Source organism: Erinaceus europaeus, chromosome 14 (genome assembly GCF_950295315.1).
Source record: "Erinaceus europaeus chromosome 14, mEriEur2.1, whole genome shotgun sequence".
Lineage (NCBI taxonomy): Eukaryota > Metazoa > Chordata > Mammalia > Eulipotyphla > Erinaceidae > Erinaceus > Erinaceus europaeus.
The window spans coordinates 27114536-27139876 of NC_080175.1; the positions used below are offsets into that span (position 1 = coordinate 27114536).

The 25341-nt window shown below is 40.6% G+C and overlaps 1 protein-coding gene across 2 annotated transcripts in view; it reads left to right on the forward strand.

Moving 5' to 3' along the window:
- The window catches only part of ARMH3 (armadillo like helical domain containing 3), a 258857-nt gene that overhangs the window by 210938 nt on the left and 22578 nt on the right, over positions 1-25341 (forward strand). For both annotated transcript variants that reach the window (XM_060171444.1, XM_060171445.1), the window contains exon 24: positions 13079-13157. In XM_060171444.1, the coding sequence (XP_060027427.1) occupies positions 13079-13157 (79 nt within the window). The remainder of the gene's footprint in view (positions 1-13078; positions 13158-25341) is intronic.

Consider the following 25341-nt stretch of genomic DNA (forward strand, 5'->3'; position numbering starts at 1 on the left):
GCTACATTACCTACATTGTTGTGGTAACATTTCCATGCATTTCTTAAGTAAGTTGGACATTATCTGTGTCTCAGCCATCATCTGCCTAGCACTAGGGAAAAGAAAGCTTGCTTTGTAGTCATGAGTCAGAGAAAATAAGTTAAAAATGGGCCAAGAAATCCCTAGCCAGTTTTGCAGCTCAGCCTTGCTATCCCATCTGTCCACTTCATTTTGCTTCAGTTTGTGTAAGTGACCGCAGTCTGCAGCAGTCAGAAGTTGAGTTGCACTGGAAAGTGGCCTAGATTCTTGCCCCTAAAGGTGCATTGAGGTACAGAGCCATATTTCAATGTGGCTGGCTCTAGCAGTTGCTCTTTACAGTGACACTGTCTTTTCCTTTTCCCTTTGGGACTTTCTAATTTAGTAGAAGTAGCAGACTAACTACCAGTGGGTAATACACTTCTTTACTCCAGTCCCACCTCCGCCCCCAAATAAACAAATCCAAACTTGGGCTTACTAGGGTGGGGAGATAGCCTAGAGGCTGCATGCTAGACTTTCACTTCTGAGGCCTACAGATTCTAGATTCAATACTCCATGCCACTATAAGCCAGAACTGAGTAGCACTCTGTTCTTTTTTTTCTCTCTCCTCTCTCTCTGTCTTTCTCTCTCTCCTTCTCTGTCTCTGTTGCTCTCTCATTAAAGTGAAATAAGTAAATATTTTTTTCAAACCAAAGGCTTACTTTTAGAAGGTACTAGATTAGTTTATTATTGTATTTATTTATTTATTTATCTATTTATTTATACCAAAGCACTGCTCAACTTTGTAGTGCTGTGGATAGAACCTGGGCTCTTTGATGCCTCAGGCATGAAAGGCTTTTTTGCATAACCATTGTGATATCTTTTAGAAGTTAAGAAAGATAACCAATAAATAACTGAAAATTGGTTGAGTCAGCTCATAGTGACTGACAGATATCTTTGTAGTGACTGAAATACTTATCTTCTCCTCAGGACATTTGGAGGCTACTAGGATTCACCTGGGTTATGTGATTCCACACTCCCTATCTGGCAATGGCCCTAGACTAGGATGCATGCCTGACTAACACTCAATAGAAGACATGAGGTTCCAGATTTAAGAGTGAGAAAGGTAATGAATGAGCAATGAATAAAAAAACAGTTATTATGAAAAGACTGCCATTCCCTATGACAGAGAGGGTAAAGATACTTAAATGGGAAAACATGATCTTTTCCATTAGTGGTATTGGGAAAACTGGTTATCTCCATGCACAATACTGAAATTGAACCCCTATCTCACACCATACACAAAAAGTTAATTCACAGTGGATCACAGATATAAATACAAGATCTAAAATCTTTAAAAATTCTTGAAAGAAAATGTAAGACTAAAATTTCATGACTTTCAGCTTGTTAATTAATGTCTTATGTAGGAAACCAAAAGCAAAAATAAATGACCCAAAAAAGTAGGTCAAATGGAACTCTGGTGGTGGGAAAGGTGTGGAATTATACCCATTATCTTATAAATTTGTAAATCAATATTAAGTCACTAATAAAAATTATTTAAATAAAAGGAAAAAAGAACTTGCCCAAGGCCACAGAATTATTATTTATTTATTTACCTAACCAGAGCACTGCTTACCTCTGGTTTATAGTGGCGTGGGGCATTGAACCTGGGACTTTGGAACCTCAGGCATAAGAGTCTTTTTGCATAACCATTATGCTATCTAACCAAAAAGAATTTGGTGTCTGATAGCCTTGCATGCTGGTTATTTTGGCCACTATAACCAGCATGCAAGGCTATCAGACACCAAATTCTTTGTTTGTTTGTTTAAGTCTTAGATATAGTTTGCATGCTTCTGTCCCCACCACCACCACCCCAGTTCATGTGTATCAGTTCTCTAGATTTCACATATAAGTGAAAACAAAACAAAACCCCCTAGATCTGTGGCTGGAAAGGCTCATGGTTCAACCGTGGCGCTCCATGTGCCAGAATAATGTTCTGGCTTCTCTCTCCCTCTCTATCTCTTGCTCCTGTATGAAACTGTCTTGCATGATTTGAGTAATAAAGTAAATCTTTTGAACCCTGAGAAAAAAATAAGTAGGCCAAGTTTAAAATTTCTTGTTCCCTAAATGATGCTCAGGAAATGAGAAAAATATATGCAAATCACATATCTGAAAAGGAACCTCAAAGATGGCAATAATCAAAGACAGCAATAGGTGTTCACAAGGTTATGGAGAAATTATTACTCTTATATTGCTGGTGGAGTTGTGAAATAACATAGCTACTTTAAAAAAAAAAATTAGGTTCAATCCCCCACACCACCATAAGTTAGAGCTGAGCAGTGCACTGGTAAATAATGATGATGATGATGATGATGATGATGTTAGGTTTTTTGTTTGTTTGTTTTGCCACCAAGATTACTGCTTGGGCTCAGTGCTTACATGATTCCACCACTCCTGGAAGTCACTTTTGTCTTTTAGATTGAGAATGATAGAAAGGTAGAGGTAGAGATAGAGAAGGAGGCCAGGTAGTGGCGCACCTGGTTGAGCACACACGTTATAATGCACAAGGACCCGGGTTCAAGCCCCCAGTCCCCACCTACAGGGGGAAAACTTTGTGAGTAGTGAAGTAGTGCTGCAAGTGTCTCTCTGTTTCTCTTCCTCTCAATTTCTGACTATCCAATTAAAATGAGAGAGAGAAGGAAAAATACTGCAGCTTTGTTCTGCCACTCATGAATGAAGATTCCTCCCACATGGTGACCCAGGACTTGAACCTCATTACTCCAACATGATAATGTGTGCTTCTCCACCTGAGCCTGGAACCTACTAGTCCCCTGCAATTTATACAAAGAGTTATCACATAACCCAGAAATTCCACTCCTATGTATGGTATACCCAAAAGAATAAAATATGTTCACACCAAATCTTGTATATGATTGTTCACATAATTATTCACAGTGATCAGAAAGTAGAAACAGCCCAATTGTCCATCAACTGAGGAATGGACAAAGAAAATGTTGTATAGCTATAACACAGTATTATTCATTCATGAAAATGAATGTAGGAGTAGTCCAGGAGGTGGAGCAGTGGATAGAGTGGATAGAGCATTGTATATATTGATAGAGCAGTGTATATTGCTATACACTGTATATATACACATTGTATATATTGATAGAGCATTGTATATATTGATAGAGCAGTGGATAGAGCATTGTACTCTCAAGCATGAGAGTTCAATTCTTGGCAGAACATGTCATGTCTGGTTCCTTCTTTACTCCTGTCTTTCTTATTAATAAATAAATACGATCTTGAGAGTCGGGCTGTAGCTCAGCGGGTTAAGCGCAGGTGGCACAAAGTACAAGGACGGCATAAGGATCCTGGTTTGAGCCCCTGGCTCCCCACCTGCAGGGACATCGCTTCACAAGCGGTGAGGCAGGTCTGCAGGTGTCTATCTTTCTCTCCCCCTCTCTGTCTCTCCCTCCTCTCTCCATTTCTCTCTGTCCTATCCAACAACGACAACATCAATAACTACAACAATAAAGACAACAAGGGGCAACAAAAAGGAATAAGTAAATATTAAAAATAAATAAATACAATCTTAAAAAAGAAATGTAGGTAAACGTTACAACATAGTTGAACCGTGAAAATATGCGAAATATGTGGGGAGCCGGGCGGTAGCTCAGCGGGTTAAGTGCACGTGACACAAAGTGCTAAGACTGGCTTAAGGATCCTGGTTCGATCTCCCGGCTCCCCACCTGTAGGGGAGTCACTTCACAGACAGTGAAGCAGGTCTGCAGGTGTCTATCTTTCTGTGCATTTCTCTCTGTCCTATCAAACTATGACGACATCAGTAACAACAACAACTACAACAATAAAACAACTAGGGCAACAAAAAGGAAAATAAATAAATATAAAAAATTAAAAGAAAATATGTGACAGAAGCCACAAATGCCACATGTTGTGTTATTTCACATATGGAAAAGCTCTAGAAGAGACAAATTTATAGAAATGTAAAGTATGGTCAGGGAGATACCATAGCAAATTTATAGAAATATAAAGTGTGGTCAGGGAGATACCATAGCAGCATAGGAGTTAGTGTTTAAAGGCCCAGATTGCACCCCTAGCATGGTATATGCCAGAGCAGAGCAGAGCAGTGCTGTGCTCTCTCTCTCCCACTCTCTTTCTCTCCTGCTTTCTCATATAAATAAATATTAAGAAACCAGAAAGGCTAGTGTCTGGGCTTGAAGGGGGTGTGAGAGGAAGAATGAGGATTGACAATGGGAATAAAGTACATACTGAAGGACAAACTTCTCAAATGAGATTGTGGTGATGATTATACAACCTCGTGAATATATTAACAATGAGTTGTACATGTTACTTGGGTGAATAATATATGTGAATAAAGGTGTTTACAAAGAAAAAAGAACAAAAGATCAAGGTCTCAGTGTATAAGTTGCTTTTTCTAAAAGCCAGTTCAAAATAAGAAATAAAACAAATTCACTTCCTGGTAATATGTCTATCTTTAGATCCAAAGATCTGCAGTTGGCAAAAACTGCTAAAACTTCTGCTTATTGAATAAAATGTTGGGGGTAGGGCTGACGGGGTGGGGGGAGAAGGAAGTTTTTCTTATTTTCAATACTCCTGACCACTTTTCCTCCCTCTTTTTCTCATTGGTGGGGGTCTCACCACTCCAGGTTGACTTTTTTTGGCCAGACTAGAGGTGGGGAGGTTAACAGACACCATAGCACTGATATGTCCTCCAGTGAAGCAGAGGCTAGGTTTGAACCTGGGTTGCATGCACAGCAGAGCAAGTGCACTATCCAGGTGAGCTATTTTGCTGACCCCGCATTTTTCTAAGAAGTGGTTGGAGCGACTTATATTGAACTATTGAAAAGTCATGACATATTTTGGGGGTTTGTTTTATGCAAAAATGTATCATGACTTTTCTGACAGCTCACTATTACTCAAAGAGAGCCACTCATCCAGGAATAGGAAGAAGATTTAAAGGAACGGAACAAGGACCAAAGGAAAAAAGAGAAATCTCGAGGTAGAACTTAGTGGAGAAAGAGAGTATAATTCTTAACCAGATCTTCAGTTTTTCGCAGTCTGTAACTAAAAGCTACTTGAAAGCAGAAGCCTATTTTCTCACTAATATATTCTGAGGCCTTTAGCATAATACCTGGCATACTGGAAGATTCCATTTTTAATACTGAATGACTGAATTAAGGGCTCACCAAAAGTATAGAAGCCTATCATCAGCAGTCATTCTCCAAAATAAGCAACAATACAAATGCTCTATCTATATTCCAGGAGAAAAGGTACTTCACATATGAACAATTGTCTGCAAAGAAGGAACAAAAGGATAGCTTAACGGTTTTCCCTCTCTCTTTTGTTTCCACCTGCCATCCCCTGTTTTTTTCTTTCAATAGCACAAAGTCCTGAGAATTTAACTGGGAAGCTTCCAAACCCTCTCTAAAATTCCTTGCCCAAGAGCCTGGAGGGAGGATAGCTTGCATCAAACTATTTTTCTTACCCCTTTAGGTCTACTCACGGCACCTGGCATCTTTAGTCAATCAAAACAGTATTCATACTTTACAGATAGAGAGTGTTCCCAAAGAAACGACAAGAAAAGTAAGACAGAGGCATATGCTCTACACCCTTTGTGGGTCCTGAGTTAGAAATTACTAACTGGATTGAGACTGAAATGGAAAAGAGAATGTCAAGGCAAAGAAAAAAAATTAACTAACCAAACTGTAAGAAGGAGAGAAGTCTCAGATAACAGGAGGCCTTGACAAAGGTACCCGACCCCCGTCCCTAGTGGTGTATCTTAAACTTTCCCAGGTGCAGCTATACAGGAACAGATAAGAGTAACCTTGTTATGTGGAAAACTGGGAAATGTTACACATGTATGAACTACTATATTTTACTGTCAACTGTAAACCATTAATCCCCCAATAAAGAAATAATTTAAAAAAAAAAGAAGCAACCATAACAATAACTAAAGCAGCCAGACCCTGAGCAATGGGTACAAGTCCCACGTCCTTAACTTTGCAGCCTCTGCTTCTGTGGTGATGCTTTCTGCTCTCAGCCTGTAGCCCTCTATGTAAGCTTGTTGATGCAGAATTCTTAACGAGCAAGAGCTCTTTCTGTGGCTCCTTAACGTTAATAATAAAGTTCCTCCTTGTTGACCCCATCGGCTGGTTCTGATTCTCAAACCCACAACCAAACTATGCTTCTTGTCTCAGACTTCTCATTATCTCTCAATTTGCCAGGTCAGATACTATCATCTCCTACCCAATATTTAAGCTCTCAGATGAGAGGACTAGTTGGAGAATCATTTTATCTTCAAACATCTATTTCCAGAGTGTCAAATCTGTCACACCTTTAGGATGAGTTGGCCCAAGTATCATATGCCCTGAATCATCACATACTGGGTACACATAGGGCCAACTGACACTTGATAGATAGAAATTGAAAAAGGAGGGAGTCCGGCAGTAACGCAGCGGGTTAAGCGCACGTGGCACAAAGCGCAAGGACCGGCATAAGGATCCCAGTTTGAGCCCCCGCCTCCCCACCTGCAGGGGTGTCACTTCACAAGCGGTGAAGCAGGTCTGCAGGTGTCTGTCTTTCTCCCCCTCTCCATTTCTCTCTGTCCTGTCCAACAACAATGACATCAGTAACAACAACAACAACAATCACTACAACAATAAAACAAAAGGAAATTTAAAAATTTTTAAAAATTTTTTTTAAAAATTGAAAAAGGAATAAATATGCCCCTTTTGAAGGTAATATTTGCCAGGTGTTTCCTTTTTTTTTTTTTTTTCTTCACCCTCTTCTGCTTCTTTACTTACTCCCTTTCTTTCCTCTTCATTCTTGCTTCCTTGCATTCTTTCCTGGTGAGAAAATTCCTCAAAAAGGGCACAGAATTACAGCCTCCCCATCTATTCAATTCCTGGGTTTTATTTCATTGTTTCAACCCTCAGCAGCTTCTCTGGGTTGCAAGCTGTACCCCACTGACCCTGCATTCAATCCCTGGCACAAGAAGAAGGGAAGGAAATGAAGGGGGAGGAAGGGGAGGAGGGAAAGAAAAGAGAGAAGGAAGGGAGAGTAAAGGAAGCAAGTGCATTTGCAGGGTACAGATTCTTTTTGGTAAGACCGGTGAGTGCTAGCAGCGCACTGCCTGCAGTACTTCTTTTCTTCCACTCCTCGTTCACACTCACCCCACCCCCCACCTTCTCACTGAACTTAAGTTCCTACTGTTTTCTTTCTGGTTCTTGGATTGTGGTCATCCCTGCCTAAGTCTTCTCACACTTCACCTTCTGAATTCGAAAAATATTTGATTCCCCCCATCTTGATTACAGATTTGTCCCACTTTGAACTTTATGATTTTATTAGTTTGTTTTTATTTTTACCAGAACACTACTCAGCTCTGGTACTACCGTACTAGGGATTGAACCTGTAACATTAGAGCTTCAGGCTTCAAAGTCTTTTGCATAACCATTATACTATCTCCCTGGCCCTCCCACTTTGGAGTAGACCGAGCCACAGTCCTAACTTGCAGACAACATTTCTACCCTTCTTGGTAGTTCTGGAAAAATAAATTACCAGAACTCTCTTGTTCCTGACCCATTTCTATCCTGTTTGATTTATTCATTCATTGAATATTTATTGAGCACCAGCTGTGTGCCAGGATAAACTGGATGTTTGACAGTGCTTTCTCATATAAATGTTGTAGGAGTTCTCGAAAAGATTTAGTCATACTTTCAACAAATATATCTGGTATGCCTAAATATGCTATCCTTAGGTGTTGTGTTACATTCTTCGATAGGGGTTACTACTATTTTTCTTCCATAACTTCCCAAAAATTATTCAGAATACCAAGTGGCCAACTAGAATTCTAAGCATGATTTTTAAATTTTTTTTCCATTTTGTAATTTTTGATTATTAATGGGTTACAAGATTGTAAGATTACAGGCATAGATCCACACCACATCCACCACCAAAGTTCTCAAACCTCTCACCTCCTGATGATAACCACCATCATTCTCACAAAGTGTCAGAAACTGCTGTATTTTTTTTTTCTTTTAAGTGCTTCCACCCTTTGGCTATTGTGAATAATACAGCTGCAGACATAGGGGTGCATATGTCTCTTTGAATTAGTGTTTGAGTGTTCTTTGGATAAATGCTTAGGAGTGGTTTTGCTGTATCATAGGATAATCTGTATTATTTGTTTAAGGACTCTCTATAGTCTTTTTTTTTAAATAATTTATTTCTTTATTGGGGAATTAATGTTTTACATTCAACAGTAAATACAATAGTTTGTACATGCATAACATTCCCCAGATTCCCATTTAACAATACAACCCCCACTATGTCATTCATCATCTTTCATGGACCTGTATTCTCCCCACCCACCCACCCACCCCAGAGTCTTTTACTTTGGTGTAATACTCCAATACCATTTCAGGTTCGACTTGTGTTTTCTTTTCTAATCTTGTTTTTCAACTTCAGGCTGAGAGTGAGATCATCCCATATTCATCCTTCTGTTTCTGACTTATTTCACTCAACATGATTTTTTCAAGGTCCATCCAAGATCGGCTGAAAACGGTGAAGTCACCATTTTTTACAGCTGAGTAGTATTCCATTGTGTATATATACCACAACTTGCTCAGCCACTCATCTGTTGTTGGACACCTGGTTGCTTCCAGGTTTTGGCTATTACAAATTGTGCTGCCAAGAACATATGTGTACACAGATCTTTTTGGATGGATGTGTTGGGTTCCTTAGGATATATCCCCAGGAGAGGAATTGCAGGGTCATAGGGTAGGTCCATTTCTAGCCTTCTGAGAGTTCTCCAGACTGTTCTCCACAGAGGTTGGACCAATTGACATTCCCACCAGCAGTGCAGGAGGGTTCCTTTGACCCCACACCCTTTCCAGCATTTGCTGCTGTTACCTTTTCTGATGTATGACATTCTCACAGGAGTGAAGTGATATCTCATTGTTGTCTTGATTTGCATTTCTCTGACAATCAGAGACTTGGAGCATTTTTTCATGTGTTTCTCGGCCTTTTGGATCTCTTCTGTGGTGAATATTCTGTCCAAGTCCTCCCCCCATTTTTGGATGGGGTTATTTGTTGTCTTGTTGTTGAGTCTGGCAAGCTCTTTATATATGTTGGTTATTAAACTCTTATCTGATGTATAGCATGTAAAGATCTTCTTCCATTCTGTGAGGGGTCTCTTGGTTTGGGTAGTGGTTTCTTTTGCTGTGCAGAAGCTTTTTAATTTGATGTAGTCCCATAGGTTTATACTTGCCTTAGTCTTCCTTGTAATTAGATTTGTTTCATTGAAAATGTCTTTAAAATTTATGCGGAAAAAAGTTCTGCCAATATTTTCCTCTAAGTATCTGATAGTTTCTGGTCTAACATCCAAGTCCTTGATCCACTTGGAATTTACTTTTGTATTTGGTGAAATACAGTGATTCAGTTTCATTCTTCTGCATGTTTCAACCCATTGTTTCCAACACCATTTGTTGAAGAGACTCTGCTTTCCCCATGTAATAGTCTGGGCCCCTTTGTCAAAGATTAGATGTCCATAGGTGTGGGGCCTCATTTCTGGGCTCTCAATTCTATTCCACTGGTCAGTGTGTCTGTTCATGTTCCAGTACCAAGCAGTTTTGATGACAATGGCCCTATAATACAGTTTGAAATCTGGGAGTGTGATGCCTCCGGTTCTGTTCTTTTTTCTCAAGATTGTTTTGGCAATTCTAGGTCTTTTCTGGTTCCAGATAAACATTTGTAGCATTTGTTCTATTCTCCTAAAAAATGTGCTTGGGATCTTGATGGGGATAGCATTAAATTTGTAGATGGCTCTGGGTAATATATTCATTTTGATGATGTTAATTCTTCCAACCCATGAACATGGAATATCTTTCCACTTCTTTGTGTCTTTTTCAATTTCTTTGAGTAGTGACTCATAATTTTCAGTATACAAGTCTTTCACTTCTTTGGTTAGGTTTACTCCTAGATATTTTATAGTTTTTGTTGCTATAGAAAAAGGAACTGATTTCTGGATTTCAATTTCTTCTAACTTAGTATTTGCATAGAGGAATGCCACTGACTTTTGAATGTTAATTTTATAGCCTGACACATTACTGTATTGCCTGATGATTTCCAAAAGCTTCTTACTGGATTCCTTAGGTTTTTCCATGTATACTGTCATGTCATCTGCAAATAAGGAGAGTTTGACTTCTTCTCTTCCAATCTGTATGCCTTTAATTCCTTGCTCCTGCCTGATTGCTATGGCAAGAACTTCCAGCACTATGTTGAATAGTAATGGTGATAGTGGGCAGCCCTGTCTAGTACCTGATCTGAGGGGTACTAGAGGCTGCACCATTTTGCATTCCCACCAGCAGTCACTTTTTCTCTATAACCTCTCCAATACCTGTCGTGTCCTGTCTTGTTGATGTAAGCCATTCTCATAGGTGTGAGGTGAAATCTCAGTGTAGTTTGAATTTGCATTTCTCTAGTGATAAGTGAGGTGAAGCATTTCTTCTGATGTCTGTGGACCCTGTGTATCTCTTCTTCAGAAAACTGCCTATTTAGTTCTTTGGCCCACTTTTTAATTGGGTTATTATTTTTTTTCTTTTGTTGAGTTGTATGCTGGTACAACTTTATAGATGTTAGATATCAGTCACTCAAGTATGATTTTTTTAAAAAAAGTTTTATTACTTGAGTTAGTCTGAATGATTCTATAATTCTTCAGACTGTCAGGAAGTTATAGTAAAAGAAAATATTTATTTCTATTGTGCTATCACACAGAAAGTTTTCTTGGAACAATTTTAGAATTAAAAAAGTGCAAAGATAACACACAGGGCCCCTCATGTTGCTGGTCGTCGTCCTCCAACCAGCGGAGAGGCGGCAGCAACAAGGGGAACCTGAACCGGCAGTGAGGGTGAGGGGCCGAGGAATTAGACTAACCTCCAGGAGTGCTCGTTTATACAGAGTTAGATATACTGATCACCATCCAATAGGAACATATAACCCAATGAGGAAAGCATGTGACATTCACGCCATGTTAATTACCCCCAGGTGCACCTCATTCATGTTCTTAAATTACACCTGCTTCTCATATCTAGCTGGGGCTCAAAGGCCAGTTACCAGTTTATAAGGACCCAAGTTATGGCCTTATAAAAAGGGAGGTCATGTATCAGTCACGCATGAGAAACGGAACCTTTAGGGTATGTTGTGTAAGGAGGCAGCTCTTGCCCCTGAGCTCGTGCCATCTCAACCTAGAGTCGTGGAGGGACACGCCTTTAGGCCAGGTCGGCCTTGGGGTCTACCTCCTCAACACTCAGGGTAGAAGTGATAGGCCTCTGGAGGCGGTAGCACAGCGGGTTAAGTGCACGTGGCGCAAAGGACAAGGACCTGCGTAAGGATCCGGGCTGGAGCCCCTGGCTCCGCCCCCTGCAGGGGAGTCTCTTCACAGGTCCGCAGATGTAGGAGGTGCAGATCCTCCAACCTGTGTAGAGGCCTATCACTTCTTTTTTTTTTTTTTTTTTTGCCTCCAGGGTTATTGCCCGGGCTTAGTGCCTACACCATGAATCCACTGCTCCTGGAGGCCATTTCCCCCCTTTTGTTGCCCTTGTTGTTGTAGCCTTGTTGTGGTTATTATTGTTATTGTTGATGTCGTTTGTTGTTGGATAGGACAGAGAGAAATAGAGAGAGGAGGGGAAAACAGAGGGGGAGAGAAAGATGTGAAGCGACTGCCCTGAAGGTGGGGGGGCGGCTCTAAACTGGAGTCTTTACGCAGGTCTTTGAGCTTTGCGCCACATGTGCTTAACCCGCTGCACTACTGCCCGACTCCCTGAAATACCCTTTCAGATCAAACCGGACACTGTAAAAATGCATATACCCATCACTGGTAGTGTTCACTCATGATTTGGTAAGGCAGTGCTCTCCAGTTTTCTTTGCTATAAAGCTACTATTTCCCCCTCTCACTGCACTGAAAACTCTACCTCCTAAAGAGGCGAGTATCTACTTATTATTTGAAAATGTCCTCTTAAGAGTGATCTCTCCTCCCCACTTATTTAATAATTTTGATATCACTGTAGACTCATACTAAACCTGTATATTTTTGCTGTACCAAACATGAACTGACAGGGGTCCATACCAGGGCAATGGTGTCAGATTTCATGTCAGATTTCAGAAATTTTAGAGTATGTTTGATAAGAATTAATGACCTTTAGTTGGAGGGAGTTATAGTGAAGAAAATGTTTGAAAACTACACTCAGATTTTGGTTTCAATGACTGAAAGTAAGATTTTAGATTCAGGAAACAAAAGATAACTCACCTAGCAAACCACATACTTTACGACGTACTGATTGGATCTTGAGCCCTGGTACTAAATGTGAGTACCATGGCACTGGGAGAAGCTCTGTGGAGGAGAGATGCTGTGGTGTCTCTTCCTCTGTCTCACATTCTCCCTGAAATAAAAAGGATGAAAAATGCCTGGGAGTGAAGATATGTATTGCAATATCCTGGTACCAAAAGAAAAAATATATCAGATGCTAACGGTTATAAAGTTTGGTTTTAGACTTGCATGAAGCTTGGCTGCATCAGAAACTGTATTTGGTCTACATGTTGGCCCAGTTTCACTTGAGTTGCCTATTCTGAGTCAAAAGCAAGCTACTTTTTTTCTGACTGAAACACCAGGGCCCTCTAGTGGACGGCCCCTAGGACCCCTTTTATTATCTGAACCTTCGAGTGTGTGCGTGTGTGTGTGTGTGTGTGTGTGTGTGTGTGTGTGTGTGTGTGTGTGAGAGCTTCTTATGAGGTTTCAGGTTTTTCTTCTTCTATGCTGTTTGCAGAGCAAACATGCTTGATTTTATCCTCTAATAAGTTATTAAAAGTATTCAGAGTTGTCACCCCACCCCATACACACTGACCTCATATTCACTAAGGACGTCAGCTTCTCATAATCACTCCCATGCACTGGTGCTCTCAACTGGAGGATGCTCAACACTTGTTTCAAACTCACTTATCTTCTTCTTCCATCTGGTGCTATATTAATATTAATTCTCTTTTTCAGAGCCATCATCAACCACTTTAATCCAAAAATTGAATCCTATGCTGCTGTGAACCACATATCCCAACTCTCAGAGGAACAGGTAAGCCACTGGTCTTCCCAGAGGGAGCTTACTAGTGGCTCAGATCAAGTAGTTGCCATCTAGAGGGATGCTGTAACTGAGCTTCTGGTGGGAGTGGCAGGAGCCAGGTTGCTTAGAGGAATTAAGAAGGGATTTGTTGATGGAACTTTAAATAGTGATGGCTTAAATAGAGTGATGGCTTCTGCTGTGTGCTCTCTCTCCAGGTTTGCTTAATTATATAGAAGATAAGTAGGTGAAAGATTGGTGAATTATCATTTTAGAGTGGGTGATAAGTCATTTCTCTTTTTAATTTTAGGCTGAGTTCATTTTGATTTTTGAAAATAAGAACTGAGAGCTGAGAAATTGATGAAACCCATCAATTTAAAAAGCCTTAGGTTCATCTTAATCTGAGACTGTTGAGCTCCTTCATGAGCCCAAATCGGGAGAGTTTTTCCTTAGTAATTGAGTTCTATTTGCCTTGAGCAGTTGTTTTCAAGCAGGCTTTTCTGTGAAGTAGATGGAGTTCAAGATGATGTGTTTAGCATTGTGTATGTGTTTATTTTCCTTGAGTCTGGCCTAATTTTCCTCTTTTCCCAATGTGCCTGCACTCTGCTCTGCATTATTTAAAAATATAGATGGGGCTTTAACATGGCATGGAATTGTACCTGCTGTTTCAGAATAAGACTCTTGAGTCCTAAAACCAAAAAGCACAAAGTGAAACATTGCAATAGCATAATCTATCTTCCTTCCCATACTACTCTCCAATTGGAAGGGTCGGGGTACTCATAAGGTATGAGTCTAGTAGGAGACTCCAAGTCAGTAAAAAAGAAAAAAGGTAGCTTTCCTTTTTAGCCAGTACATCACAGTAAGCCCTCACTGAACCTCTTACGGGCAAAACCTATGGTGTGCCATGTGTGTCTATGTTTCTAAGAGCTATTCAGCTTGCCCAATGAGGCACCAAACTAGTCTTTTTCCTAATAGACAAGCTTTTCTGTATTCCCACCAGTGACTGTTTCCTCATCCAGATGGATTGGACTCAGTTGTTCCCTTTGACATATTTGTTCTCTTTTGTGAGGCCAGCTGTGAGAATCCATTCTCATATCTAAAATGTTATATAGAAATGGTTTTCATTTTTCTTTTTTCCTTTTCTGCCTGTGGAGCAGTCCCGAGTCCTGTTCTTTGATGCTCCTGCTCCTCTGTGAGCTGCCCTCTCCTCACACACACACTGTCTCTTTCCTGTTAGATCAGTCCGGATCAGTTTTACTATATCATTTAATGTCAACAAATTCAACATCTTGAGTTTTATATAGTAAAAGGGTGACTTTCCTATCCCAGTGAGCTTTGGTTAGTATGAAAGCTTTAGAAGGGGAGGAAGAGAGATTTTCCCTGTCAGCCACGTGCAGCATTCATCCCCTAGCAGCTTGGGAAGGTCAGGCTGAAATCTTTCTACAGCAGTTGCAGCCACAGACCAATAATAAAATCCATTCTGGCGCAGGAGGCAATCTGGAAAAGGATGATTAGTAAGCACGTGTCCTCCTCCTCCTCCCCCTCCAACTTCTCTCAAAGTTAAATGAAGTGATAAAAGTGCCTCTCAAAGAGTCCACAAGCCAGAAATGAGGTGATTTCCGTGCAGAGGGAGAGTACTCAACCCTGTTCAAAAATAGAGAAGGGGGTACCAGCTTTCAAAATTATTTTTGCTTTGTTCTGTTTTGTTTTTTATTAGTGCTTTAATAATAATTGACAAGATTATGGATAAGAGGGGTACAATTCCATATAGTTCCCACCACCAGAGTTCCATATCTCATCCCTTCCATTGGAAGCTTCCCTACTTTTTATACCTCTGGGAGTATGGACCAAAAATCTTTTTGGGGTGCAGAAAGTGGGAATTCTGCCTTCTGTCATTGCTTCTCCTCTGAACATGGGTTTTGATCCATGCCCTCAGCCTGTCTCTATCTTTCCCTAGTGGGGCAGAGCTCTGGGGAGGTAGGTTTCCAAGACACAGTGAGGTTGTCTTCCCATGATCCCGATAGCATCTGTATTATATGCCTGCTATATACAAAGTGTGGTGTGGGTTAGTGGTGATCAGTGTTGAATAATCTAAGTGCAGTTGTTGCTCTCATGGAGTTTTTGTACACTCACTACTTCTATTTTCATTCAAGGACTGGAGGGAGGGTGATATACTATTTTGGGATCCTTTTCAAAATTGCGCTCAAAATAGTAGTTGCTTCTTTCCTCTGACTTTGAAGGGTGCTAAATGACAGCATTAGGGTATACTTAGTTTTATCCTCAGCACTATCAGATTAGAAGTATTTGACTGGCTCGTGAATCTACAGAATGTGTTGGAGCACTTCTCTCTTCACTTAGGATTATTAATGCTAATACCACTCAATGCTAAGTGTATTCACAGCTTCCCAAAGAGCTAACTTTGTGGTCCAGGAGGTTGTGTAGCAGGTTAGAACACAGAATTTGCAGGCATGCGGTTCCAAGTTTGATCCCTGACACTGCATATATCAGGATGTTGCTCTTGTTTTCTCTCTAATTTATAAATAGATCTTTAAACAAAATAAAAGAAACAAAACTAAAGAGTTACTTCAGGGGTGCAATGGAGCCCTGCAGTTGTTAGCAGCAAAGTAGAGATAAAAAAATCATGGGGGGCTGGGCAGTGGTTAAGCACACATGGTATGAAGCACAATCCAGGTGGTTAAGCACAAAACAGGATCCATAAGGATCCTGGTTTGAACCCCCCAGCTTCCCACCTGCAGGAGGGGTCACTTCACAGGCAGTGAAGCAGGTCTGCAGGTGTCTCTATCTTTCTCTCTCCTCCTCTCTGTCTTCCCCTCCTCTCTTGATTCCTCTCTGTCCTATCCAACAGCAGCAATGATAAACAACAAAGCAACAAAAGTAAAAACAAACAAACAAACAAAAAAGCCTCCAGGAGCAGTGGGTTCATAGTGCAGGCACAGAGTCCCAGCAATAACCCTAGAGGCAAAAAATATAAATAAATAAATAAATAAACATCATGAACTTAATTCCCAAGTAAATTATAAAGTACTCCTAAAATAAAACTTAAAGACCATGAATATGTGTTAACTGAAGTTTATAGCATTTAGTAAAATAACAAATAAGAATGGAATCTGCAGATCTGCCTGCCATATTCTCTGGCAAGAGGCTTGTGAATATTTGAGTTCTGAGAGTCCTCAGTACATTCTAGCCTCTGTTTGAAGCATGTCAGTGTAAGGCTTGTAAATTCATCATTGCTTAGCTTAGAACACCCAGTCTTTCACACTGTGATTTCTTTTCAGTTGTCCAGAAGATAGATGACATTTTAAACTTTAATCCTTATTGGCTTCATGAAGAGCAAAGCTTTTCTTTTGTTTTCCTTTTCACTTTTGTTAGTGATTTAGCCGTGTTTTACAAAATTATAAGATTTCAAGCGTATAATTGCACACCCACACATGGTGTTATGAGTCACCACACCCTCCACCAAAGTTCTGTGCCTGCCCCCATTACAATAGTTCCCACAAAGTCTAAGAGATGGTTTGGTTACCATGTTGTTTTTTTGTTGTTGTTGTTGTTTGCAAGTTCCTTTGTTTTAGTAATCTATATTCAACATATGAGCAAAACTATTAGTTGTTCATTACTCTTTGCTTACTTCACTTAACATAATCACTTCAGTTTCATCCATTTTGTCCCAAATGACAGTCTCATCTTTTCTTAATTGCAGAGTAGTATTCCATTGGATATATATATATATCACAATTCCTTTTTTTTTTTTTTTTAACCAGAGCATTGCTCAGTTTTGGCTTATAATGGTGCAGGGAATCGAACCTGAGACTTTGGAGTCTCAGGCATGAAAGTCTCTCTACATAACCTTTTGTAATTTAACTTAAAAAGGGTTTTGGTTGGACGCTGTTGTGGCTTCACAGTGGGAGCTGGGGGCTGGGAACTGGTTTAAACAATACAAGGTTTATTAGGGTGAAACAGGTAAAAGACAAAATAAGTACTTATCAAGGGTTAAGAGTATACTAGGTCCATAAGGTTTGAGTATAGTTATCAGAAGTTTAGTTCCATAAGATAAACAATTATCGGGGGCCAGGTGGTGGCGCACCTGGTTGAACACACACATTGCAGTGCACAAGGACCCAGGTTCAAGCCCCTGCTCCCTATCTGCAGGGGTCTCTCTGTCTCTCTCCCTCTCTACCTCCCCCTACCCTCTCAATTTCTGGCTGCCTCTATCCAATGAATAAATAAAGTTTTTTAAAAAAAGATAAACAATTATCAGCTTTGGTAAAGGTTGCTCATGGCTATAGAGAAGTCTAAAAGTTTACTGGCTAGCAGAGTCACACATGTTCAGTTCCCAGGAGAAGTAGCCGTGGCAGATGGATGCCTGGAGCACCTCCGCCAAGATGCTTCTGACCAGGAGAAGAAGCCGCAGCCAAAGAGTCAGAGTTCTGGCTGGCTGTGCTTTTCTTTGTACACCAGCACAGACTGGATCCGCCCACAGTCCACCATGCACCTGTGCAGACCACTGCATATACTCTGTTGCCAAGGCTGATGTCAGCACTGTGTCGAGACTTCTATCCATGGTCACTGGTATACTGCATCACCACAATAACCATTTTGCTATCTGCCGCCACTTACCACAATTTCCTTATCCAGTCACCTGTCATTGGACATTTAGGTTAATTCCATATTTTGGTTCGATAAGTAATGCCATGAACATAGGAGTGCATATATCCTTTCAAATTAGCTCTTTCATGTCTTTTTTGAGTGGTATTACTGTATCATAAGACATTTCCATTTTTATTTGCATAAGGACTTTCCAAACTGTTTTCCATAGGGGCTGTACCAGTTTTCATTCCTACTAACAATGTTCCCTTTTCTCCACATTCTTGGAGGGCGAAGCTTTTCAGTCAGCTAAAACCTCAGCATGACTGGCTATGCATTTTCTGCTGTAATAAATTATACGCACTTTTATTTTGCATATGCAGGTGTCATGTTTGTCTGAGCTTGACTGTGCAGCTTGTCATTTTGACTCTTTTTGTGTGTGTTAAAATGCACTTCATCCTTAGAATCATTTTAAGTGTACAACTTACTAGCATTAAGAATATTCACATTGTTGTACAATCATCACCACCATCCATCTCCAGAACGTTTTTATCACTCCATTCTGAAATTCTATACCCCTTAGACACTACTTGTTTTTCCTCTTTGCTGCTGCTGGTAACTACTGTTCTCTCTCTTTACTTGACAGTTTTAGTTATCTCATATAAATGCAGTCATTTCATCCAGCATAATGTTAATTTATGTTATAGCATGTATTCAGCTTTTTTAAGGCTGAACATTTCCTTATATGCATAGGTCACATTTTTTTCATTCATTCATTCATTCATTCACTGGTGTGTGTTTGGGTAATTAGTTTTCACCTTTTGACTATTTGTGAATAATACTGCTGTGACCATTGGTATACAAATAGCTGTTTGAGATTCTCTCTTCTCTCTCTGTCTCTTTCTCTTGATAACTGTCATATTAAATGCAAAGTGGCATCTCATTATGGCTTTGTTTTACATCTCCTTAATGATTTTTATTACTTCATTGAAGAAATACTGATTTACAAGACTGTTGTTGTCATAGGGGTACATACAGTCCCACATCTCTCCAAGATGGGGTCAACACACTTTATCCCCCCTCCACCCAAACCATTATTCACCTTTAGCCCCCTAAGCATCCCTTTGCCCCCCACCAATTTCCTTAATGATGATTGATATTGAGTATTATTTCTCATGCTTACTGGCCAATTATGCTTCTTTGGAGAAACAGCTATTCAATTCCTTTGTCTATTTTTTAACTGAGGGGGTAGTTTTAGGAGATTTTTTATAATCTGGATATTAACCCTTCATCATACATACAAATTGCAAATATTTGCTCCCATTATATGGCTTGCATTTTTAATGTGTTGAAAGTTTACCTTGTGTGCATTTTTTTTTTAATTTCAGTGAATAACTTTTATTTCTTGAACTTTGGGTTTCATGTGTAAGATGTCATAGCCAAACTCAATGTCATAAGACTTTTCTCCTGTTTTCTCCTGAGAGTTTTATTGTTTTAGCTCTTACATGTAATTCTTTGATTTTTAGGGTCTTTTACTTGTTTGTTTTGCATGGACTGTTTGATAAAGGCATTTTGACCTCTTTTGTATTTTGCATAGCTTTATGAATAGAGATTATGGTCCAGGAGGTGATGCAGTGGATAAGGCATTGGACTCTCAAGTTCAGTCCCTAGCAGCACTAGAATGATGTCTAGTTCTTTGTCTCACTCTTCCTGTCTTTCTGATAAATAAATAAATAAATAAATAAATATTTTTTAAAAGAAAGATTAATTTAAAAAAAAACACTTTTCCTGGGGGCCTTGGAAAACTACACACATTTTCCACCTGGGCTTAAGATTTTGGCACCACATAGGATTATCATGCAGGAGAAGCTTCACGAGCAGTCAAGAGGTGCTCTGGTATCTTGCCTTTCTGTGTCTCTCTGTCTCCATTTATAAACTCTCAGGAACTGGACAACAACTTGCTTACTCTGTTTATTTCCTCTAGGTTTTACAGAACTGTAAGACTTAAAAAAAAAAAAAAATCAGGCTCCTTGCCCACCCTCAGCAGATTTAATTGTTTTTTCTCCCCAGTCTGGGTTGTTGGTAAGAATAAACTCATCACTAGTAGAAGCATTTGATAGGCCCTTCTCCTAATTGTCATTCTCCCAGGAGGACAGCTGACTCACACAATGTGTGTTTCAGAGATAACCTCCAGTGACCATTTTGTCTGTACTAAATAAACATTGATGGGAGCTATTTAAGGCTAAGTATTGGGTTTGGATGTTTTAAGGGCATTCTAACTGGATGATAAGTGGACGAGCTCCTCAAGGGGTCCTCCTTCTTGTCCTATCCTACCCTCTTACGGAAATTATTAGTGATTTAAAAGTGATTTTAGAGGTCAGAGATTGCAGGTATCTAGTTCCACACTGCATACATCACCAAAGTTCTGTACCTCCCCCCCCCACCATAACTACCATCATTCTCACTTCTTCTAGCGTTTGCCCTAGAGACGATGTGTGTGTAAGTTCATGTGTGTAAGTTTATATGTTTCAGTGATCTATATTCTACATATGAGCAAAACCATCCCCTAGTTGTCTTTCACCTCCTCACTTCACTATTTGTAATCATTTCTAGTTCCATCCATTTTGTTCCAAAGGATACAATATCATTTTTTTTTTAACTGCAGCTATAACTTTTTTATCCAGTCATCCTTCAATGGGCATTTATGTTGCTTTCCCTTATTGGCTATTGTGAATAATGCAGCTAACTCATATTTCCTGCTCTTTATTTCTGCCTTTCAAGGTAGGAAAAAATTTCCTGTTATTACTGAGTATATCACATTAGAAATGGATCACAAGATCTGTCAAAAGGAAGAAGGAAAGAGGGAGTGTGGCGGTAGCGCAGCAGGTTAAGCACAGGTGACGCAAAGCACAAGGACCAGTGTAAGGATCCCAGCTTGAGCCACTGGCTCCCACCTACAGGGGTGTCACTTCACAAGTGGTGAAGCAGGTCTGCAGGTGTCTGTCTTTCTCTCCGCCTCTCTGTCTTCCCCTCCTCTCTCCATTTCTCTCTGTCCTGTCCAACAACAATGACATCAATAACAACAACTACAACAATAAAACAACAAAAGGGAATAAATAAATAAACATTTAAAAACCTTTTAAAAAGATGAAACTATGTTTAAAAAAAGGAAGGAAGGAAGTTGTCGTGACATTTCTTAGAATAGTACCAGCTCAGGGCCAGAAAATAGCTCACCCAGTAGACTGTGCCTGACCATGTTTGTAGCCCAGGGTCCAAGTCCCTGCATCTAAAGGGGGCATCATAGATAGCACTGGGAGACCTCCATAGATAGTGGAGCAGTGCTCTGATGTCTCTCTCTCAAAGAAGATAGGAAACAAAAATAGCTCATCCATAGAACTCACACTTTACTGTGAGAGAGGACCCACAGTCAATCCCCCACTAGCACATGAAAAAAGAATTTATGAGCAGGTAAGAGTGATATCTGTGTTAAGCATAGGGCTTATATGTCTGAGGCCCCAGAGGCCCTAGGTTCAGTCCATGGCACCATCACGTGCTAGAACAGACAGGTGCTCTGGTCACTACCAGTCATAAAACTAAGCCCTAAAAAAGAAGCTGGGAAGGAATCAGGCGGTTGCCTACAGCATGTAGTGTTGCGCTGCTTCTCTGCAGCTCTGAGCGCTGGTTGCTGTGGGAACTGCGATTGAGTGCAAGCATGTGACACAGGTGTTTTCTGACCTCCCCTCCTCCCTTGTTGCTTTTGTTTAGATTCTGGCATTTCAGGCGACCTGTTTGACAAGGAGAAACATTTTTGGGAGGTTTAAGTTGCTAGGTTTGTTTGTTTGTTTGTTTTCACTGACTTCATTAAAGCAAGAAAGACACAGAGGAAGAATTTCCTACAATTTGTCTAACCTCAGAAAATGACTGTTCTATCTAGGGCATCTTGAGATGGTCTGCTTATGTGTCAGCTGGATTGTGTTCTGCTGGACTCGCCACTCTCGTTACCTGAGCCAGGGGGTGAGCTGCACTATCAGAGGCCCTGATAGGGAAGACATTATCTTGGATTTAAAATGGGTACACGAAGCCTGGGAAGTGACACAGTGGTATCTTGCAAGAGACTTCCATGCAGGGGGCTCCTAGTTTGATTCCTGGCATCACATATGCTAGAGTGATGCTCTGGTTTTCCCTTTCTTCCTTTCTCTCATTAACAATTATGTAAGCAAATGTGGTTTTTTATTTTGTATTTCAGATAGAGACAAGGAGTTGGGAGAGGTGCCAAGCACTTCTCACCACCCATAGAGTTTTTCCCGGCACCCAAGTACTTCCATGTAGTTTGAACCTGAGGCTTCACACATGATAAGGCACATGCCCTACTGGGTGAGCTATTTCCTGCAATAAACTTTTTTTTTTTCTTCTTAAGTTTATTGGAAGCCCAGGAGGTGGTATAGCTCTGGACATGGAAGCATGAGATGTGTGTGTGTGTGTGTGTGTGTGTGTGTGTGTGTGTGTGTGTGTGTGTGTGTGAATAAAATAAATCTTAAATAGAAAACAATAAATAAAATAAATCTTTTTGAGAAATTTGTTGAAAAGATAAATAATTTATACAACTAGAAAAAAGAAAGGAACAACTAGTGGCTTGCCTTTTTTTATTTTTTTAAATATTTATTTATTCCCTTTTGTTGCCCTTGTTTTATTGTTGTAGTCGTCATTGGATAGGACAGAGAGAAATGGAGAGAGGAGGGGGAGAGAAAGACAGACACCTGCAGACCTGCTTCACTGCTTGTGAAGTGACTCCCCTGTAGGTAGGGAGCCGGGGGCTCAAACTGAGATCCTTAACATCAGTCCTTATGCTTTGTGCCACGTGCGCTAAACCCGCTGCGCTACTCCCAACTCCCCCTTTTTCCTCCCATTTAATTGGATAGGACAGGGAGAATTGAGAGAGTAGAGGAGGGAGAGATAGTGAGGGGGAGAGAGACATAGATACTGCAAACCTGCTTTACTGCTTGTGAAGCTTCCCCCCTGCAGGTGGGGAGCTGGGGACTCAAACCGGGATCCTTGTGCTATTTGTGCTATTTGCACTTAACTAGGTACACTACTTCCTGGCCCCCTCATTTTGTCTTAAAGTATAAGAACAAATTATAGGAGCCAGGAGGTCACTCAGCAGTAGAGCACATACTTTACATATGTGAGCCCGGATGCTATATAAAATGAAGACAAAACAAATGTCATAAACGGAGGGGTAGTGCTCTGATCTGTTTCTGCTCTCACACACACGCTTGGCAAAAACAAAATGTACACTCAAAATTAATGTCCCACAACCAGCCTGGATGAATGGAGAGGTCATCAGTGAGGATCTCATCTTGTTATTCATCTTTGCCACTGTCAGCATCTCCTCCAATTAAGAATGAATTTAGGGGAGTCAGGCAGTAGCACAGCAGGTTAAATGCACATGGCAGGTGGCACAAAGTGCCCTTGTTGTTTTATTGCTGTAGTTATTATTGTTGTTGTTATTGATGTCGTCGTTGTGGATAGGACAGAGAGAAATGGAGAGAAGAGGGGAAGACAGAGAGGGGGACAAAAAGATAGACACCTGCAGACCTGCTTCACCGCCTGTGAAGCGACTCCCTTGCAGATGGGGAGCGGGGGGCTCAAACCGAGATCCTTACACTGGTCCTTGCACTTTGCACCACCTGCGCTTAACCCGCTGTGCTATGGCCCGACTCCCAGGTCTTGCTTTCTTAATTCCAAGAAGGAATCTTTTACCCTTGTTATTGGATAAAAATATATACAACATTTTTTTCTCTTAAGTTTGTTCTTTAGCCACTTCCTCCCTCCTAAAAATATCTTTGGGAACTTTTATTTCCACTGTGACCTATTCCCCAAGAGGGAAAAACTCTTCAAGATATTCTGGGAAAAACATGATTCACCACTCTGGTAATAATAAGAAACCAGAAGCATCCCTAGACAAACCTCTTTTCTGTATTATCAGCTGTTTTAATTGGAAATGATTTAGTTCAATACCATAACAGTATTTTCACCTTTCACAGTAATACTGTTCCAAGGATGTTGTGATCTTAAAAATGACCCATCCAGGAGGCCGGACAGTGGGTTAAGAGCACATGGTGTGGTGTAAGGATCCCAGTTTGAGCCCCAGACTCCCCACCTGCAGTGGGGTCGCTTCACAAGCAGTGAAGCAGGTCTGCAGGTGTCTATCTTTCTCCCTCTTTGTCTTCCCCTCCTATCTCGATTTCTCTCTGTTCTATCCAACAACAACAACAGCAACAATAACAACAAGGACAACAAAATGGAAAGAATGTCCTCTAGGAGCAGTAGATTGCACTGAGCCTCAGTGATAACCCTGGAGGCAAAAAAAAAAAAATCCAGCTAAGACAAACAGTAGGTAGCCCACAAGTGGACTTTCTATTAAGGAATGCCACCCATTAAGAAGGGCAAATTAGTGACCTGACAGCAAGGCAGAGACTCATGTCAAATTCTGAGTTAGGGACAGAGGCAGGGTTTACCATCCTCCTGTGAGATGTGATGTACTTCCAAGAAAAGAAAGTTCAGGCAGGGAAGATGAGACATTTGCCTCTTGATTTGCGCTGAGCAGAGTAAGCTGCCTGCAATAAGCCATAGAGAAAGCGAGGGCCTGATATGCTATTTATGTGTCCTTTCCCACCCCACCATGACGTTAGCCACCTCTTAGTGTGATTGGATGCCTGGCTTGTGCAGGGTAAGGACTTGGGCATGTTCAATCTGTAATTAGTGCAGAGAAAGCTTCACCTGGGGCTTCAGGGGTTTCAACCAAATAAAGTCAGAGAGGTGAGGCAACTGCCCAGGGAAATTAAAGAAAGTCACTGCTACCACTCCTTTAACCAACTGATGGCCTCTCACTAATCACCCATTGTGAGGTTCATTATCTGGTCCACCTTGCTGAAGGGCAGAGCTAGTTTGTCAGAGCACTAAATCTCTCTCAGGGCAGCAGAGAGCCCTTTGGTAGCAGGTTCAAAAGACATGGTTGAACTGGGAGAGCTGGCCAACTTAATTGGTTCTGAAACTGAGTTGGTCCTGAAGTACATGAGATGAAACTAGAAAGAGGGGAAGAAAAAAACACAACAAACTTCTGCATATTATTTATAGAGTGTTTCTGTATAAAGGGACCAGTCACCTTTAATGGGCATCATCTTCTTCATCCAAAGAGATTCATGTCCACCTTTTAGAGGCTTATTTCCAAATAATTATATGGGATGATTGTGCCCTAGAGAAAGATTCAGGTTATCTTGGAGAGAAAAGTCACTGTAAGCAACCAGTGGAAGAAGAGATGCTCACTCTGTGGGCTTTGAGATTTTGCTGTCACGTTATTTGTTTAGTTCTACTTTGAGCTAAAGTGTTCTAGAAAAGAACCAATTCTTGCTTCCCAAGGAAACTCACAGTCTAAGAATTCTCTTTTTCTGAGTGTCCCTAGTCAATGCAGCAAGACAAAGAATAAGTACCCTAGCATCAAGTTCCCCTGGATTTATTTTTCTGTACAAAGCTGTCTGGTGTATACCCACCCAGATGTCATAAATCTGCAAAACTCAGGGTCCAAGAGATAGTTTAC